Source organism: Rutilus rutilus, assembly GCF_951802725.1.
Source record: "Rutilus rutilus genome assembly, chromosome: 10".
NCBI lineage: Eukaryota > Metazoa > Chordata > Actinopteri > Cypriniformes > Leuciscidae > Rutilus > Rutilus rutilus.
In genome coordinates, this window is record NC_140215.1 from 10926324 (window position 1) to 10946750 (window position 20427).

The 20427-nt window shown below is 37.3% G+C and overlaps 1 protein-coding gene across 2 annotated transcripts in view; it reads right to left on the reverse strand.

Moving 5' to 3' along the window:
- gli2a (GLI family zinc finger 2a) overlaps positions 1-20427 on the reverse strand; it is a 79974-nt gene that overhangs the window by 3746 nt on the left and 55801 nt on the right. For both annotated transcript variants that reach the window (XM_084420859.1, XM_084420860.1), the window contains 8 exons: positions 19107-19283; positions 8614-8815; positions 8296-8497; positions 6675-6785; positions 5238-5366; positions 2738-2887; positions 1504-1668; positions 1101-1382 (listed from right to left, as the gene is read on the reverse strand). In XM_084420859.1, coding sequence (XP_084276985.1) covers positions 1101-1382; positions 1504-1668; positions 2738-2887; positions 5238-5366; positions 6675-6785; positions 8296-8497; positions 8614-8815; positions 19107-19283 — 1418 coding nt within the window. The remainder of the gene's footprint in view (positions 1-1100; positions 1383-1503; positions 1669-2737; positions 2888-5237; positions 5367-6674; positions 6786-8295; positions 8498-8613; positions 8816-19106; positions 19284-20427) is intronic.

Below are 20427 nucleotides of genomic sequence, written 5' to 3' on the forward strand. Positions count from 1 at the left end.
AAGGAAAAAATGGTCATGTGAAATGGAAACATTCAGATATTTGCTGCCTCGTATTTATTATCTGGTTAATGAGGAAATCTTGAAATAAAACTAATACTGTTATGTATTTGTATTAGCATTAAGATTAGTTCTTCATTAATGTTAGATACAAACTTGTGTAAGGGCAAGTTCCTTTGGGTTTCTCCTTGTGAAATGTACAGCTTACTTGCATATAAGGGAACATGTTAAATGTTTCTACTGATAGTCTACAATAAACTGAATTGATAGTTCTTTAATAGTTCTACAGAGAATTAACTTTTTACACTAAAAGCAGGATGTGATACGGGCAAAAGTGTTGGCCTCTATCGTAGCACGCAATGAAGTTAACATCAAATCACTTCTTTTACAACTTTTATTTAGTTTCGGTTACAAAGATTTTCACAGTACAACTAAATCAAACATTACTGAAGTTTTTTTTTTTTTTTTTTAGTATTGAATTTGCCATGCATTAAAAAGAGATTTCTCCAGTGCTCACCTTAGTACAGTCTGTCCATTATTTTCAAAGAGAAGCAAGTTAGTTAAGAAGAAAGGACAGTGTTAGTATATTAGTAGAGGAAATGGTTAGTACATTAGTTTGAATTCTGCATTAAGAGCATTACACACAGTACACGATAAACAGCAAGCTCTGCACATGCTGCATCTCTGCATGAGGTGATTACTGTAAATACTGCATATCTTACATGCAAAAAACGAATATCTTAGTCAACAAAAATAAGTAGTTATAACATTTATCCCTCCATAAAATAGATTAGACACAATCTTAAATTTTAAATAGCAGCAGCATGGAGCAGCAACAATGGCCATTGTTTTCTCTTCCGTGTTATTTGACCAGATAAAAGCTAAATAATTAATTGATTGTACTGGTTGTGAATAACATCACCTTCGATTGTTCAATAACATACCACAGTAATGAATCTTGTACTGTCTCTCTCCCAATGGAAAATTATCTGGGAACTTGTGCTTACCATGCACCGTGTAAAACTGCTTTTAGTCAAGAACTTTGACAGAACCTCTCATCAGTGATGTAATCATTTGTTAAGAACAAAACTGACTATTCTTACCACTGTGTTTTCCGTCTTGATAGACTTGACATGTTGGCAATCCTCCACTCCTCGGGTGGTGCTGTTGGCCTCCCCTAACCCGTCTGCTCTTCCCCTTGCATGCTTTGTGTGGGCCTCATTTTCTCCATTCCCTTTAGGGGGATGAGGTTTAGGTGGCACATCACCACGCTGCTTCTTAGTGACATGTGCTTCTGGACCATGAACGGTCTTCACATGTTTCCTGAGAGAACTGGGGTCTGTATAGCGTTTTGTGCAACCTGGGATCTTACACACATATGGTTTCTGCAAAGGAGTGACAGATAGCTTTCAGAGTGCAATCAAATCTGACTTAAATCAAATCTCTTGGTCTCAATGAGATGGGAAACAAGATGCACATAATGAAACTGATGTTGAATGCTCAAACCTCATTTGAGTGTGTGCGGTTCTGGTGCTTGGCTCGGTCTGAAGCATTGGAAAACGCCTTGTTGCAACCCTCATGCTCGCATACATAAGGTTTCTCGCCTGTGTGGGACCTCAAGTGAGTTTTGAGGTTTTCCAGTCGAGAGTAAGCTTTCGAACAACCTTCAAACTAGACAGAGAGAGTAAGAGAAAGAGAAAAGCAAGTCATTACATCAGCCCTCTTCAGTCTGAACCCAAAATCAAACAGCTTTATGAGTGAATCTCATAAACCCTGTCAAGAACATGTCTGGGTTATATTGCACCCCTAAATCAAAAATAAAATAAGAAATTATATTTTTCTTAAAAGACATTGTAGTCTATTGGACAATGAAACATATTTGCTATAAAATGATCATTACCATAATGAAACAATTTGTTTTTGTTAAAATGTGACCTGGATATGTTTTCAAGAGATTCACCCTCAAAGAAACATTTTTTATTGTGATAGCTTTGATAATTTTGCTTGTTCAGACCATGTCATCCTCAGTTATTATGATAAATCTACTGGGTTATATATCTATATATATATATATATATATAACACTGAAGGTGTGTGGAAACTTTCAATAAAGTAATTTAATAAAGAACCATGGCACCTTCCTCTCCTCAGACTTTAATTATGTCTCCAACCTGTCAATCAGCACGCTCAGAAGTTCACTTTTTAATAGGATCTCAAGCCACTAAAATTGGCTGGAAACGCAAAACAGCAGAGCAGAGTGCCTTCATGATGTTTTAGGAAAATAAAAGTAGCCAAGATGAAAATGTGTCCTGTTTAAAATCATATGTTTTGCTGAAATAAGAAACAGGACTATATCTGTAAAGCAATAGCTTGCTCTACTCGTGAGTCCAGAAATCGATGCGTGTATTCTTGCAATTAAAGGTAAAGGCAGTATATAGTTTTTTAAATAGTGAGGGGGAGGTAGTAAGTGTGGTTACACTTTATTTCGATAGTCCACTTTAGACATTCTCCTAACTATAAGTAACTTTGCAACTATGTGTCAACTAATTCTCATTAATTTGCAATCTCATTAATTTGCAACTACATGTCAACTAACTCTCTTTAGAGTAATAGTAGACTGTTAGTTTAGAATTAGGGTTAAGGTTAGTAGAATAAGTTGACAAGTACTTATAGTCAGTAGAACGTCTGTTGGGGACCATCAATGAAATGAAGGCCCGGTGAGCAGTGGTGCATCACTTACTGTGCACTTATGGGGCTTCTCCCCAGTGTGTCGACGCATGTGAACCACAAGCATGTACTGGGCCTTAAAAGGCTTCTCTTCTCGCGAGCACTCCTCCCATCGGCACACAAACTCCTTCTTCTCTCCATGGATGTGGTCATTGTTGATATGCTGCAGGTAGAGAAAAGTGACAACATGAATGTCAACAATGGCCTTAATTCCTTAACTCTGCAATAAACGGCTGATGATACATATTTCTTGCTTGCCATGGTAATGGATATGACAACATTAATATATTTGGTCTTGGCGGAATAGATCTGCTAAATGTGTTTTTGCTGAATAACATTAAATAATAATAATAAAAAAAATTATACTGACCCCAAACTTTCGAACGGTGTGTATATGAAGACTTCAGATGCAAAAGCCTCTAAGTGCCATCTGAAATTTTCTTCTAAAATTATCATTTTTATCAAGTTTGTATGTTTATGTTCAGTTATTTCACTTTAATGGCAATGAAAAATACCTATTAATTGTCATTAAAGTGAAATTACTGAACTTAAATATACGAGCTTGATAAAAATGATCATTCTAGAGGAAAATTTCAGATGGCACTTAGAGGCTTTTGCATCTGAACTCTTCATATGTACACATATAAAATGAAAAAAATACAAATACAAATAACTGTATTCTGTGTAGCTTGAACAGTACTTGCTTTGTATTCTTCTAACAGCACCTAACCTATCCTAACCCTGAATGAAGTTCTTCAGGGAAGGATTGCATGAAATAAAATCAAACCATGCCATTATTTTGTTTCTTGAGGTGTATAATTTAGATCGCAAGCAGAGAGCACAGACTATAGCCTTAGGACTAAAAAGGGTGTGTAGGAAGGAAGTCCAGGCTCTCAGTTTTGCTCTGGTCTCTAAACATTCCTTTGTTTCCACTTCTGATTCCTCTTCCTTGTCTTCTCTGGCTGTAATTATACCTTACACTTGGTCTCGCTTTTCAAAACCATTTTATCGTATTTCTTTGAAATCCGAATAATGACGGACAGCAATCTTGTAATCCCCAACAACAATTCACTTGCAACTACTTAAGACCATATGTTTGTTTGTGCCTTTATATTAGACAAGTGTGGGTTAAAAAAAAAAAAAAAAAAAAAAAACACATACACACACACTAGGCTCAGCTTAGACTGGTTTGGGCTTGTTCTGGAATTGGAGAATGGCAGGAACCTAATTCCACTGATCCAGAACCCCAGAGAATTGCTAAGCTCCAGGTCCAGGTCTCATGAGGAGCCAGACTGGCTCGGTGTGTTCCTGTCTAAGTAGTGAGTCTGACTCTGGGCCCAAGTGTATCTGTCACATCGTGGCTTTCAGATTGTTAATAACGCCCAGCAGAGGGGCTGAGGTGTCAGAGGTGGAAAGGGCCACTCCAGAGCTGCTGGCATGATGACGGATTTACTATATGGCCTCAGGGAAGTTTAAAGGTCAGAGGGTGCACAGAGACAGGAGCCATACATACGAGAGCATGTGTGTGTAAGTGAATGTGTTCTGCACCTCTGCGGGTATCAACATGCTCATTAACCTTACACGTGTCAGTGACAGGAAAGGATCAGTTACAGCTCTGGCTGTAGTGTTTCTAATTATTTACAGTTGTTTCTGCTTTAAAAAGGCAGATAAGATGTTTGCAATTTGTGTTTGTTTTGGTTAGTCACAATGACCATTACAAGAAAATAGCTCTGTTCCAAAACTTAGTAAGCTGTGTAGCTTGACAGCATTTTAAGGCATCATATGCACACCCCTAACATGAAGGCTCTTTTTTTATTTTATTAATTAAGATGCTTTAGAAGATTATTCTTCTAACATAGATGCATTAAATTGCTCAACCGTGATAGTAAAGACATTATACAATTTTACAAAAGAGTTGTATTTAAATTAATTGCTGTTCTTTTGACTTTTCTTTTCATCAAATTATCCTTTAAAAAATATCTATAAAAAAAGCTCTGACACCAAGAATCAGGGTTCCAAAGGTCTTGAGAAACCTGGAAATTTCAAGTTTATAATATGTACTAGTGTTTAAAAGTTTGGGGTCAGTAAGTTTTTTTTTTTTTTTTTTTGTTGAAAGAAATTAACACTTTTATTCTGCAATGATGCATTAAATTGGTTTCCACAAAAAAAAAAAAAAAAAAAAAACATGGTTTCCACAAAAATATTAAGCAGCACAACTGCTCAACATTGATAATAATAAGAAAAGTTTTTTGAGCAGCAAATCAGCATATTAGAATGATGGATGCTGAAAATTCAGCTTTACCATCAAATGAATAAATTACAATACATTACATAAGACACATTACAAAAAACATTAAAAATCTTCTCAATTGATAGTGAAACTAATGAAGTTCCATAACAGTTAGGATGCTGCTACAGAATGTAGGCAGGAGACAGAAAAGGCAGCTCACTAGGTTTTGAGAGTTAGAATACATTTCAAAATCAAAGGAGTTTAATAGAACAGTGTGACTAACATGAACTAGCTGGTCCTGGGTGTCATACTCTTTGGAACATCCTTCCCAGTGGCAGTTGGTCTCATACACAGCCTCAGGTTCTTGCTTGCATTCGTCTTTATCAAGTTCCTCCCGTAACTCCATATGATCCTGTTGAGGAGACAACACTGGTAAACTTTATTTGTATACTTTATTTTATTAAGCCTATCATACGTCAGTCAAGAGAAAATGTTGCTGCTCAGTGTTTGCTTTTTAGCTTGTGAGACTGAATGTTATATATAGTTGATATATTGTAAAAGCATAGAGCTATAAGCTATAAGCCATTGACTGATATGGATAGTGTAGCTTTGATTATTTGGATGAGAACTGTTTGAGTTCATATTGTGATCTCTGACTTCTGATTCCAGACTTTGTTATCATGGGAAATCCAGGCAAAGCCTGAGATATGCTTGTCTGCTACTCTAGAAGAGACATGATAAGTTAATAGACTGTTTTTCTCCGAAGAAAAATATGACAAGCAGGGTACCTAAGGAACCATTTGGTCTCACTGTGGTCTAGAAAAAAAAAGAAGAGATCTCATTAGTGTTTTATATTTCTTATGGGAACTGAACCAGGTCTTGAGTTATTGAGAATCAGATGGGAACTATTGTTGGTGGTCATGTCGATTTTGCAATCCTCGTTTCTCTTAAGGTTTGGGAATGTTAAGAATGCTTTTGAGATTTAATGAAGTTTAAAGCTAAATGGTTCGAAACCTCTATAATGTGGTGAGAGAACGGAATGCTTCATGGCCACATCTAATGTCACCTCCCACATGCTAATTTGTGTGATATCCAGTCAAAAGTCAAGGGTATGTCTACCAGCGAGTGCTATGTTGTTAAGAGCACTAAAGCAACAACTGATAATGGTTCCTTTGAAACTATCCAGAGTTTGGTTTCTTTCATTCCAAGTGTTGAAACCTCAAATATGAAGGGTTTTGAAAGAGGTCCATGCTGACTGCAGCATGTTTATATTTGGCCCACTATTGTGTGCTCATCAATTCACATCTGCCCTGATCACACTCCACACCCCTCCTCATGTATCTTACCAGCACACTGTCACAGAACTGGAAATGAGCCGAGAATTCCTCAAAAGAGTAAGATACAAGAGAGACTTAAAAGAGGTGAGCAGAGATGAACAGAGAGATGCATATAAAGCGGTCTGGGCCATTTTTGTGAAGTGGATCAATAATTTATTGAAAAGATTAGAAAAAAAGGACAATTTGTTCTTGGATGTTTTTTTACTACATTTTTTAACTTAAATTTAGGGCTGTTTGTCACACAAAGCCATTGTTTAGCTTCAGAAGACTTGGAATATAGAGCAAAAATCATATGGACTATTTAATGAAACTTTAATAGTTATTTTGAGTCCATTTTGAAGCTTAAGATGACCTAAAGTGATAATGAACATGATCCCACAAACCTGAGAACCAGGTGAGATGGGGTGGGGTCCATCTGCTTCAGTCTTCACCTTTGACCTCTTGAATATCATAGGGTTGACAGTGCTGCTGACAGCAGGATCTCCACCAGCATTCTGCAAGAGAGCAAGGAAAGAGTCATTGGAGACACCATGTCGACGGTTTGGCTTCTGGCATGAGTGGTGATTTCACGCCTACAAAGGCACCATGCTCCAGATGCCATATTTCACAAAGCAACTTGCCGCAGAGACTAAACAGTTTAGACTGCACTATGAGCATCTGTCAGATGGAAATATGAAAAGGAAGAAATTATTACGCCCAGAGAGCGACTACAGACTTTGATCCTCAGATGGATTCATAATTCAACAGACAGTCTCTGTGAACATGCAGGCTCTCCGTTGAAGTGGGGGTGCCTTTTCTTCCAACCACTATAGTATGGCAGAGGCCCATGTTTTCTATTAACTCAATAACCCTGACACGGTTTGCTCAAAAGTGAGGGAAATGTGTTTCTCATAACTATAGTGTGTGTATGTGGTTTGGAGATCAGCAATAAAGCTGGAAGGAAAACTGATTTGGTGAGTTTCTGGATAGTGTGAGAGAAGGTTAGAGGAAGTTTATATTCTGGATGGCCACAGTGTTTACATGGGAGCGGATCCTTGGATCCTTGGTCGATGAGCATTACACAGCCTTCTATAGAAGCTGATGAATGAAAAAATAGGGATGAATGAAAAGATTAGTTCAGATTAGCCTGAATTCCCTGGTTTGTTTATGTTGGGTAGTGATGGTGTGCCACTACAGCAATGCTATTCACCTTTGCCATTATTTAACGCTTAAAGTTAATCTTCAAACACTAACAATTAAATCTTAGATACCAAAGTGAATATCCATTTTTCATGCAGTACATTATAATATCGTTCTACCTTAATTCACTTGTAGCGTTTGATGATTTATTTTTGTTGTTAGTTAATGTTTTTAATTTACTTAAAAACAACAGTATAGCATTTCAACATCTGCAACTATTGATTATTGGCCATAATATGAAAGCAATTATTGGAAATAATTATTTATTGGTGCATCCTTAAACTATACACTACTGTTCAAAAGTTTGGGCTCAGTCGGATTTTTTAAATATTTAAGTCTCTTATGCTCACCAAGGTGGCATTTATTTGATCAAAAACAGTCAAAACAGCAATATTGGGAAATAGTACAATTTAAATCTATTTTAAAATTTAATTAATTCCTATGATGGCAAAGCTAAATTTGCAGCAGCCAGTCTTTAGTAACATGATCCTTCAGTAATCATTCTAATATGCTGATTTGCTGCTCAAGAAACATTTCTTCTTATTGTTGAACATGTTGAACAGTCTTGCTGCTTTTTGTGTAAACCGTGATAAAAATAAAATAAAAAATAAATAAAAAAAATCAGAATTACGGTAACTTTTAATCAATTTAATGCTTCCTTGCTAACACAAAAGTATTTATTTCTTTCAAAAAAACAAAACAAAAAAACTTACTGACCCCAAACTTTTGAATAGTAGTGCATATTATAAACATGAAATTTCCAGGTTTCTCAAGTCAAGACCTTTAGAAGCCTGAAAACGCGTACGGAAACCTCTGTAAAATCACCTGGCTGGACTCTGTGTTGGTGTCGGCGCTGTTGTTGTTGGTCAGTGCAGCAGCTGCCACCAGCGTCTGCTGCCTGGAACTGAGGGAAGGAGAAGGCTGTAGGAGGGGGGGAGTGTGTCCAAATGCATTCAGACTTCTCTGTTGGGACAGCAGCTGGTGGTATGCAACTGGTGTGATAGGATGTGGGAATGTGAAGGACGGACTGAGATGTGAGAAAAAGGAATTAGTCACATTTAGTGTGAGTTCAAACAATGGGCAACCTGCAAAAACATTTACAAGGAGAAATCAACACAGATGGGAGAATGGTCATTCCTGTACCTGATGGCCCCGACGGAGAGGTGGCCGTAAGAGCTGCTGGCAGCCGAGCTGGAGCGGGAGTTATTGATGTAGGCCACCAGAGAGTTGGGCGAGGTGCGGATCATGGTCTGCAGGTCGATGCTGGCATCCGAGACTGGAGAGATGGACAGCGCCCGCTTCCTGCTCACCCTCGGCGTCAGTCTGGGACTGGGGAAACGGGACACTGGAGAGAAAAGACACTTTTTTCACTCTCACCTTAAAGAGATCCGTTCAATTCTCTTTATCTCCAGAATCACTCCTATGTTGGCTTGCATACAACTCACTATGAATAATTTAACAGTCTAATCATACCAATCTCACCCAATGAGGTGTTCTGCAGAATGCCAAACAGATGCTATTTAACAACATTGATCAGAGAGTAAAATTAGGCAAACAAGCAAGCAAATAATGTTTGGAATGCTGAACAGTCTATATTTAACTTAGAGGAGATTTGAGTAAGATTATTTAGGAGTGCCTTTCCGTTGATAATTATCTCCAAGAATATATATATATCTGTGTATGTTAATCATCTTCAAAAAATAGCAAAGTTAGATTTGTTTACAATTCCGTACAAAGTTTGGGGTTGGTAAGATAAAAAAAAATATATATATTTACTATTTATTTTACTATTGTGAAGTATTATTACAATAATAATAATAATAATAATAATAATAATAAAAATACTTATTTAAAAATGACTTAAAAAAAACATAGAATGTAAATTATTCCTGTGATGGCAAAGCTGAATTTTCAGCATCATTACTCCAGTCTTCAGTGTCACGTGATCCTTCAGAAATCATTATAATATGCTGATTTGGAGCTCAAGAAACATTTCTTAGTATTATTAATGTCACAAGCAGTTGTTCTGCTTAATATTCTTGTGGACATTGATGAAAAAGACCAGAACTTACAGTATTTAAAATTACAGTATTTATTTTTTTATATTCTGTACTGTACTTTACAGTCTCCCTTACTGAATAAAAATATGAATTAATAGTGCAAATTCTGATGTCAAAAGTTAAAGGGTGGAAAATTACAAAAGTACCCTTCCACAAAATGTAAAAACTATATAATTTGCATTTCCATTTGCATTCCAATTGCTGAGTGAGTGTTGACTTAAAAGCCACGTTTCTATGTGCATGTGCTCTGAACTGTAGTAAACAGGTGCTGTGCATTAAGCACTGGTGTAAGCGGACAGAGAACAGCAGTCGGGCACGGAGGCTTTTTTGCCTTCCAGGGGGGCATCAGCAAAGGTGCTACAACAGGAAACATGTAATGGCTCCATTAAACTACACACAAACATGAGCACCTCACAAAAAACCTTCAACTGACATTTCAAACAGAAGCCTGTCAAACTCTCACAAATCCACAGCCTCCAACCAGTTAATTACTCCCCTGCCATTCTTTAAGCAACAGTTTTGATGTGCACTGCAAACAGCAACTATTATTGTTACGCTAATTAGATTTTGACATTTGATCCCTGAATGCTTAATTTAAAGGTAAAGTGTGTCATTCTGCACCATTACATCAAACGGAAATGTTATACTTTTAATATATTAGGGAAATTTCACAATTATAGATACTTCAACAAAAACTAATACTAACTAATGTAAGAAAATGGTCCTCAAAACAATTACATATGACAAATTAACAGTCAGCAATACAATAAAAACAAAAACTAATTACAAACAAAATGGACAAATAAATACAACTGAATGAAAATACAAATTAAATAAACAGTTTTTTTTAAGTTTTTCAGGAAGATGTACTAACAGTGGTATTCAGACAGTAAATAGCCAAAAAAATTAAAATAAAAGTAATAATCAATTGTAAAACAACACTGCATTGAACACTGCATAGTCTTACTGTACACATTAAATATAGATTAATCCTTATTAAAGCTAGTGATCAGTAAAGATCAGTAAAGTGTTTTTAAAATTGGGAGGTTGGCTTTGGTTGGAGAGGAGCAGCAATAGTTTGCGAGTCTGGGGTCAGATGGCAAACCACAGGATGACAAAAACAAGAAACTTGAAATTAGTTTTTCATTTAATTGTATAAAAAAAAAAAAAAAAATCAATGTCTCTCGATTTAATTATACCAAAATAAACTAAAAATATACCTAAAACCCCTAATAGATTCTGTCTAAGAACTTTTCCAGTTTGCTGTGCGACTGCCACGTTGATAGGACGGTGTGTGGCAGCACTTAGCAGGCCGCTGCCCACAGAGTGAAGAGAACAGCAGGGGGTATCAGCGCCTGGCCTGCCCTCAGCTGCCGAGTCCCACACACTCTGCAATGGTCTGTTTTTATAGGCAGTGTCTCTAATTTAGGGGTGCACAGGTTCCTGGGAGAGAGCTAAACCAGATGTGCAGTGCTGTGAGGCGGTGGTGGCAGAGGCTGGCTCAGGCAGTCCTGTCGACCCTGTGGGAAGGGGAATGGTGGGTAGGAGGAGGTGCTTCTAATTGAGGATCTGGCCTGATATATAGCTTTATAATTACAGGCGCTCTCTGCACGTATACGAAAGAGGCAATTATATTAGGCATCTGCTCTGATGTTTTTATTGGGATGCCAGAAAAATATGTATTTGGAAGGTGTTATTCCTATGTTCCTTCTCTGCTTTAATTTCCTTTCGGGGATCAATGACAATCATCTAACCATTATCAAATAATAAAAATCAACTAATCGTATAAATCATAAACACTTGAATATAAAAATGAAACAGGTAAAAAATTTTTTTTTTTTTTTTTTATTTAAAAACAGTATTATTGTTTACAATTTAAAATAACTGTTTCTATTTTATTATATTTTCAAATTTAATTTATTCCTGTAATGGTAAAGCTGAATTTTCAGCAGAAATGACTTCAGTCTTCAGTCACATGATCCTTCAGAAATCTTTCTACTATGCAGATTTCTCAGTGCTCAAGACATATTTGTTATTATTATCAATCTAGAAAACAGTTGTGTTGTTTAATACTTTTGTGGAAACCGCGATTAATATATACAGTACATCTTTTCAGGATAAAAAAACCCAACGACTTTTGAACAAGTGTACATTACAAAAAAGAAAGAAAGTTGAAGTGCAAAATGGGAGCGTCTTGTGTTAATGTTTGTTGTGCAGGCATATGTATGTGTGAGTATGTTGGACTGAGCTAAAGTGGTGACAAGACTCCGTTCCTATACACCCAAAGACCTCCGTTCCAAAACACCAGAGTCCTGCCTGTAGCCGGACAGCAGACATTTGCTTTGGCAGTAGCTATTATCACGGGACCTTAAACTGTTCCCTCTGGCTATGCCATACAAATGAGTTCAGCACTTGTTTCCCCCCTCTTTCCATTCATAATCTTGAAGCATTCCTGTGAAAGCAACTCAATTAGAGGCTGCAAACCCCTTCACTTCAACGTAGAGTTAAGAAGCAGAGCTGAATTGAGCCATCGATAAAACGGAGGTCTGTTCAACCTATTATCCTGCTGTTTTGGGCATCAGGCAGAGTCTGACTGTGAGCCGGAGGCTGTGGTGATTTATTTATTCACTTTCATCCATCCAGAGGGCGTAAGGCCAGCATTTCCCATCTCACCCATTGAGAAGCATTGACTGAGACTTCTCATAACATTGCATGCGCAATAGATTCACTGAAAGTACACAAAAAGGGCCTACGGAACGTGCCCATTGAGTAAAAACCCGTCTGGGTGTGATGGGGAAATGCGGCTGTGTTGTTTTTGGTGGCGACTGTGCTTTCAATCGGCGTGTCGCCCTGTCAGACGCAGACCATAATTAACATGTAAAGTGCACTCCAATGGCATGCACATGCACTTGGCTCAGCAATGGAGCATTTCAGCAAGACGTGCACTCATAGCCGACGCCGTCTCCTTTCATTGTTTCCCTCTATTTGTTATTTTGGGGCCTGTTGGGGCAAATGCGTTTGGCATTCACATCGTTGGCAGGAGGAAAGTGATCTGCAGGAGTGAGCTACATGTATTCAAAGCTTTTTGGGTTTAAATTCAAGAGGGGGTGATGATCCATCATTCTTGCGTCTTAAGAGTTTACTCTTACCTTTATAAGTCATGGATGACTGATGTGGGGTTACATACTAATCATATTTAAAGACGAGAGATTTGTTTTAAATACTACTCTCGGCACCAAAGTCATGTGCATGTGAGCCACTGCATGAGTGAAAAATAGACTGCACTAGAGCATATTTATTTAATTTTGCTTGTTAAAATAATAAATAATATAACAAATGAATTAAAATGTTAAAATAGTTAAAATAAATAAATAAATCTAATATATATACAGTGCAATGCATAAGTTAATACACCCATGCTAAAGTTGACTAAAAAGAGGAATAAAAAATCATATTTTGGAAATTGAACTTAATGCCTTAATTAAAAAAATTAGGAAAAATCCAACCTTTAAGGACACCAATTTTCTTTGTGAATGAATAATGTATCGTAAATAAATAAATGTTTCCTTAAAATACATGGTGCATAAGTTAGTACACCCCTATGTTAAATTCCCATAGAGGCAGGCAGATTTGTATTTTTAAAGGCCAGTTACTTCATGGATCCAGGATACTATGCATCCTGATAAAGTTCCCTTGGCCTTTGGAATTAAAATAGCCCCACATCATCACATAGCATTCACCATACCTAGAGATTGGCATGGTTTTATTTCAGTTAGCCTAAAAGCTAGTTTGATTAGCATTGAGAGCAATGCAAATCAAACTAGCTTTTAGGCTTACTGAAATAAAACATATACATGCACCATGTATTTTAAGGAAGAACATTTATTTATTTACGATACATTATTCATTCACAAAGAAAATTGGTGTCCTTAAAGGTTGGATTTTTCCAAATTTGTATATACATATATATATACATACATACATACAGACACACATACATAGACACACATACATACAGACACACATACACACAACAATTTTTTAATAATAGCATTTCAGTTTTTCAACTCATCATGTATTGTAATGGGGTCATCATGTATTGTAATGTAAGTGGAGTTGGTAGAAAATACAGCTTTACAGTGAGGTTTACAGCTAAAAAATTGTTGTGTGTATGTGTGTATGTATGTATGTATGTGTGTGTATGTATGTGTGTGTATGTATGTGTGTGTGTATGTGTGTATGTGTGTATGTATGTATGTATGTATGTATGTATATATATATATATATATACACATACATACATATATATACATACAGACACACATACATAGACACACAACAATTTTTTAATAATATCATTTCAGTTTTTCAACTCATCATGTATTGTAATGGGGTCATCATGTATTGTAATGTAAGTGGAGTTGGTAGAAAATACAGCTTTACAGTGAGGTTTACAGCTATATGAAATGTCAAAATGCTTATTTTGCCGTACAGTGAAGTCTATAACAACCTATTCAACGCCACATGACTCCAGTTAGTGTCTTGGTTTGACCCAGTAGTGCGTGTAAAACTGCCGAATGTCCAAATAAATTTACAGTGCTGCACATGTTGGCTCTAAATGACAGGCTGGACAGATTTTCCATGTGCACAGTTTTCATTTTTTACAACAACGATCACCATTTACAGGAAAACCCGAACATTCTCTCTCCAAGTCAGCTAATGGGCAAATGGGAATCATGAAGGGAAAAACAAGAGGGCCACTTTGTGCATGCTGAACACTCACTCTAGTGGTGGGTCTGCTGAATTTATTAGAACATAAATTGATTTTTAAATACGCATACGAATTTTATCTGCACACCATTCCAAGACAAACGCTAGGCTCTGCAATGCATATTTATCAGGACTTTGCTCTACTGAAGGGCTTGCTTTATGCCACCACGCCATGAGCTGACATCGGCCATCAATGAAAGCCCTGTGTCTGTGGGTTGGTGTGGAGAGCCGTGAACACCTGAGTGCCCAGAGTGAGACCACATCAAGCCAGGCGGACGAGAAGGCCAAAGACACAAGCCGGGAAGGGGAAAACCCCATGATGTGTTGAGCTAACAAGCCTCACTAAACAAACTGTGGGCAGTCAGCTCCGCGGCGGCCAGCGTTAGCAGTCAGAGATGCAGGAACTCTCACGACCGACTCATTACAGTCATAAAAAAGCAAAGGTCCATGTTTGATTTGTGATTGGAAGTAATTGGGGCATGTGATGTGAGAGGGTACGTGGATTTGTGGCACTAAAAGTTACTGTGGGTGGCTGGACTGTTCTATACACAGGTGAAGATTGAAAGACTAATTTTTTTGGATGTGGAAAGCTTTTTTACAAAAAATTTCGCTATTTTTACTTGCCTGGGTTATTAGCATTAGCTAAAACTAAAAACATTTCTGTTACATGCAATAAAATATATGTAAACTGAAATAAAATAAAATATGAAAAACTTGGAAAACCGTGGATTTGTGGTAGCCTGGAAATCCAGACCTAAATCTAAAAGATTAATGGTCTGGTGTCGACTAATGAAAATCGCCCAGCTCGAGGGGCGGCACCAAGCGTGCATTTGAAAATCTCACTGCACGCAATTGGATAACACTACGACCAATCACAACAATAAACCCCAGCTACCAGCGGAGCTAACTGGTAGATTATACTCTTACCGTATCCGGTCGGCAAAACAGCAAAAACGTCCTTCTTGCAAAGGAACTATTCGAGCGGCGTCTTTTGTTCCTGTTTTAGATAAAAAGCCAAGTCTAACTCGTTCATTGTAGCGGCCAAAGCCGTTTCAAACAACCGGTGTTCATCCATAGCCATCTTGCAATGTTTACTAATGACTTCGACGTCACAGCGCTGTCGTTATCTGTTTAGCTCGCCTTTGTCCCGCCTATATCAGATAACCCAATGTGATTGGTGCAGCTCAGATCGAGGGGCATATTTAATGAGCATCATTACTCGACACCAGAGTAACTCGCTGAGCAAATTCAACTTGTGCTCTCGCGAGAACTCTGGATTACCAGGGTAGATTTTTGGCACAATGGCCGCAATATATTCATAGTTCTTTTTTGTTCTTCACTTAGGGGTAAAAATAAGTTCAAAATGCCACACTGTTTGGAGCAGTGTTTAAATTAACATGTAAAAAAACAACAACAAAAATTACAATAGTGAGAAAACGTTAAGAAAGCATCTGATCATAGCGATGTGGATATATTTGCACGAGCTCTGCAATTCGGCACTCTAGTCAAGTCACGTCACGTTTATTTATGAAGCACTTTATATAACAGATTGCTTCAAATCAAGCAACTTTACAGTATTAAACATGAAAAAACAGTGTCAGTGTGACTTTCAGTTTGAATTACAATTTCAGTTTCTACTATAAAGCAGCTCTCCAGTGTGTTCATGTTTTTACCTGCGTATTACACCTACCTATTACGTAATAGGCGTAATACGTAATAGGTGTTCATCAGCCAGAGCAAACTTTTCCATAAAGTTCACTTTGGGAAGCTGTTTTGAACTCCAGAAAACACTCCAAATTAACTTCACTTTGGCCTGATTTTGTTCGAAATGACGTCACACCAGTTCGCTCTTCGATTTCACTTGTAGTATATAGGGGCCTTAAGAGTTACTGTGTGTGGCTGGACTGGATCATAGCAAGAGTGAGTGCCAGCCTGATTACTTTCAAATTAGCTATTTGTACTGGCCAGGGTAATTACTGTTAACTAAAATTAAAACCATAAAAAAACATTTTTGTTACTTGAAATAAAATAAATGTACGTTGATATAAATTATTGAAAACTTGAAAAAGTGTGGATTTGTGGCACTAAGAGTTACTGTGGGTGGCTGGACTGGATCAAGGCAAGAGTGCGTGCCAGCTTGATTATTTACAATCTCAAGTTTCCTGAGCAGACACCCTACACTGACTTCCCCCTCATCCTCTCTCACAGAGTTACCCATTCACAACACTGTATTTCTCGCCTAAACTCTGGATGAGAGCCGAAAACCTGCTTGGCACCGTGAGACCTGCAACCTACTCGCCCTGGTTCACCCCTAAAGATTACGCAACGAGATGCAATCGTGATCCTCTGGGCATCTTTTAACAATGGTACTTTATTGAGCCAGGAGTAATCAGTACCTTACAAGATCAAGAACATACACCCGTCCATTACATGACTAATTGGATCACATTACAAAGAAGCAGAAGGGGGTACATAGTTGCCATAACACATCCTTGAAAACAAAGAGCAGAGATGAAAGACCTGGCATTACAGCCACAGCAAAAAAATATGTCTCCTCCAAACACTGTATTTCCCTTTTAAGGTGAGGGAAGTCGAATGTTACTTATAATAACACATCACACCTGCAGCCCAATCTGAATTAGAGGCCGTAACAGAAACGCCTCGTAAATTTTTGAGATGGCTCATGTTTACTGCCGATTGCCACGTGAGTCATGTTTTATACACAGGTGAAGATCGAAAGACTTATTCTTTGATGTGGAAAGCTTCTGATCTATTATTTTTTACACAATTTTTTGCAGAGTGTAGCAAATTAGTAAGATATTCGTACTGGGCAGGGTTATTATCGTTAACTGAACCTAAAACCATAAAAAAAAAAAACTTTTTTTTTGTTATTTAAAATAAAATAAATTAAATGTTGACGGAAATAACATATAGGCTACATATACATATATATACATATACACATACATATATATATATATATATATATAAAAAACTTAAAATTATTTTATTTCAGCTAGTTGCCAAGGCAATTTTTTTTCCATTTTTGTTTAGTCTAACTTGAAGTATTAAAATAAAACTGTATAAATCTAAAAAATTAATTAATAAAAATGTATTAATAAAACCTATATAGACACAAAAACACAACACAATTACTAAAACCTGAACATTTTTTTTTTATATATAATAGTATATAATAGTGTATAATAGTATATAAATTATACTAAAATAACACTGGTACTGATTGCATCTAATTTTGATCCTGTAAGTAAGACAGATTTTTTTGAAGATGTCTAAAGTTTCAGTGCTAATAGTGGCATTAAACAGAATTGGAAAAATAAAGATTATCTCCAAACAGGTTTTCCATACTCCCCCTGTTTGTCCTGCTCGATATACAGAAGTCAAAACACCATTGGTTGAGTTAGAAATTGACATGCCGGCCCATTTAAACCTACAAAACAATATTTTGAAAGCACCACAAAGCCACAGTGTTTACATTCTTGGAGAAGCAGGGGTCCAAATAATAATAAAAAAAAAACCTCATACATTTTTACTTTTAGGAGCCAAATGACTTTGTTTATTTTACACAACTGCAATTGCATTTTTTCCTTATTTTAATTGTTAAAATATCAGAATATAATTTATAGTGTAAAAAACATGCTGTTTATATGGCAACATGCAGTTAAAGATGCATGAGTTGGTAATCAGATTGATTTAAAGCCCACAAAAGTATGTGAATGCAAACACTTCTGGCTACACTAACACATTTTTGTGCATTGTAGCATTCCGAAATGTCTCAGACAGCCATTCAAGGGTCGCTATAATAGATATTGGAATAAGCCTTGCATTAATTAGTTGAATTAATGTAAACTGATGACTGCTAATCAGATGAAATCTGACAAGGCCAAAAATTGACAAAGTTTTCATTCTTTCATTCTAATATTAGATCTGACATTATTGTCGCAAATGTATATTTTGTCACATTTGCGACTTTTTTAAGTTGCACCCTGGGAAAACCAATACTTACTTCTAGCTCTCTTCACATGAAACAAAGTATTGCAGCACAAATTCTTTAAAGGGGTGGTATAATGCCCTTTTCACAAGATGTAAAATAAGTCTTTGATGTCCCCAGAGTGTGTATGTGAAGTTTTAGCTAAACTACCCCACAGATATTTTCATATAGCATGTTAAAATTGTTACTTTTTGAGGGTGGGCAAAAACGCACTGTTTTTGTGTGTGTTCCTTTAAATGCAAATACGCTGCTGCTCCCGGCACAGAGGGCGGAGCTTCAAGAGCTAGTGTGTTAGCAGCTACGATTACCTCACACAGACATGCAATGAAAATTTCAAACAATTTTAGCCTTTTATGTTCAAATGGAGTTGGAAAAAGATGGAGAGGCTCAAGAAGAAGTGACAACATGTAGACACCATTTCTGAATGGTTAGTTGATGAATTTATGTAGCTTATGTGTAGTTATCTTCTAGTCATTGATGACCATATTCTGTCATGATAATCTATAAATTGCGTTGCCGGGGGCGGGGTTTATGTAATTTTTAGGGTTCATGATGTCACTAACCCGGGAGGAATGTCGTGTGGTCCCTACCAGCCGTTTGTTGTAGTCCTTAAAAAGCAATTTCTTTAAAAGAAACTATCTCCCTTTGCTTTGAACTTGAGAAGATGTTGTTTATGCTCAAACAGCAACATTACACACTAACTAAAGTTAGAAAAATGAAATCAACCACTCCTTTAAGGTGATAGAACGGATGTCGTATATTGGTTAGTGCTGTACTCGTGGAGAATAACTCACTGTCCACTGGGCTCATGTAGTCAGGGAGATGAGCAGCCGCGGCCCCCGTCTGCATGAGCAGGTCTCCGTAAGGGCTGCGGTGACTGGTGATGAGGTGATAGTACTCTGAGGGGTTGGCCCCAGGCGGGGGAGGGGGCAGGCCAAACAAGCTCCTCTCCTTCAGGTGTTCATGGGTCACTGCAAAGACAGAGAAGAGTTTAGTATTTCAGGAGTCACACAAACACATAGGTGGGGAAAAGTGGGGTTGGACGTATAGTCCCCTGCACAATGTTTGTCACATGACCTTATACAGTATTTAAATACAGTATACCGCAGCTTATGAGAGATGTACATGAGAAAAGTTGTAAACATTTTTAGATTTTTAGTCAAGTTTTTCATTCTAAAAACACAACATTTAAATGATCTAGCCAAGAATTATTCAATGAAGTATTTTGTTTACCAGATGATTTGGGGCAAGTTGTGCCAGTGGCTTAATAAATCTTAATAGTAAGCTTTGCCTTCAAATATTAAATATTACAAATGATGAGTAATGAACTGTTTAATAACACTGAAAGTAAAAAAAATCTGCATTTAATTGATCAGAAATACAGTAAACACTGCAATTTAAAATAAATTTTATAATTTCTATTTAATATATGGTTTATAGTAGACATCTTGAAATATGCCTAAAAGTAAAAAGTGGCACAGCTTACTTTGCTCTCCCCTTCCCCTTAAGCCCTTTGCCTAAACTTTAACACCTGCACCTAGTAAACGCTAATCTAAAGGTGTCAAAGGCAATACATGCAAGTGATATATTTATTTTTCTGTCTGCTGAGGTCAGATAACCATTAGTGCCTCCAACGTTATTTCCGTAACACTCGCCTACGACGAAGAAATAACAGCAATTCACGCCCATGCTGCTTAAGTTATGGGACGCTCAGGATGGGGGGAGGGTTCCACCCCATTCTTGCTTGCTTGACCATTCATACCATAACAGCTCTATCAGGAACAATTAGGCCCCAGCGAGGTTAAAAAAGAACAGGCGTGTGTTTGTGCTGGATTCATGGCAGAACAAGGCCGTTTATTTTCTCCACGCTCGCCGGATCGTATAACTGCGTCCCTAGAGGGGCTCAGAAACGGTGTAAGGAGGGGTGCAGCAGAGGCTGGGGCTAAAAAAGCCCTGAGGCAGTGGACCAATGAAGGCAGATCAGCAGTCAGAACACTGCTCTGGGGCTTGGGACATCTTCAGTGATCTTAATCAGCAATTCTTTAAGGACCGTCTGTTAAACAGAGAATATGATAGACTTCTACAAGACTGAAGCTCTGTCACGAAGTTAGTTGA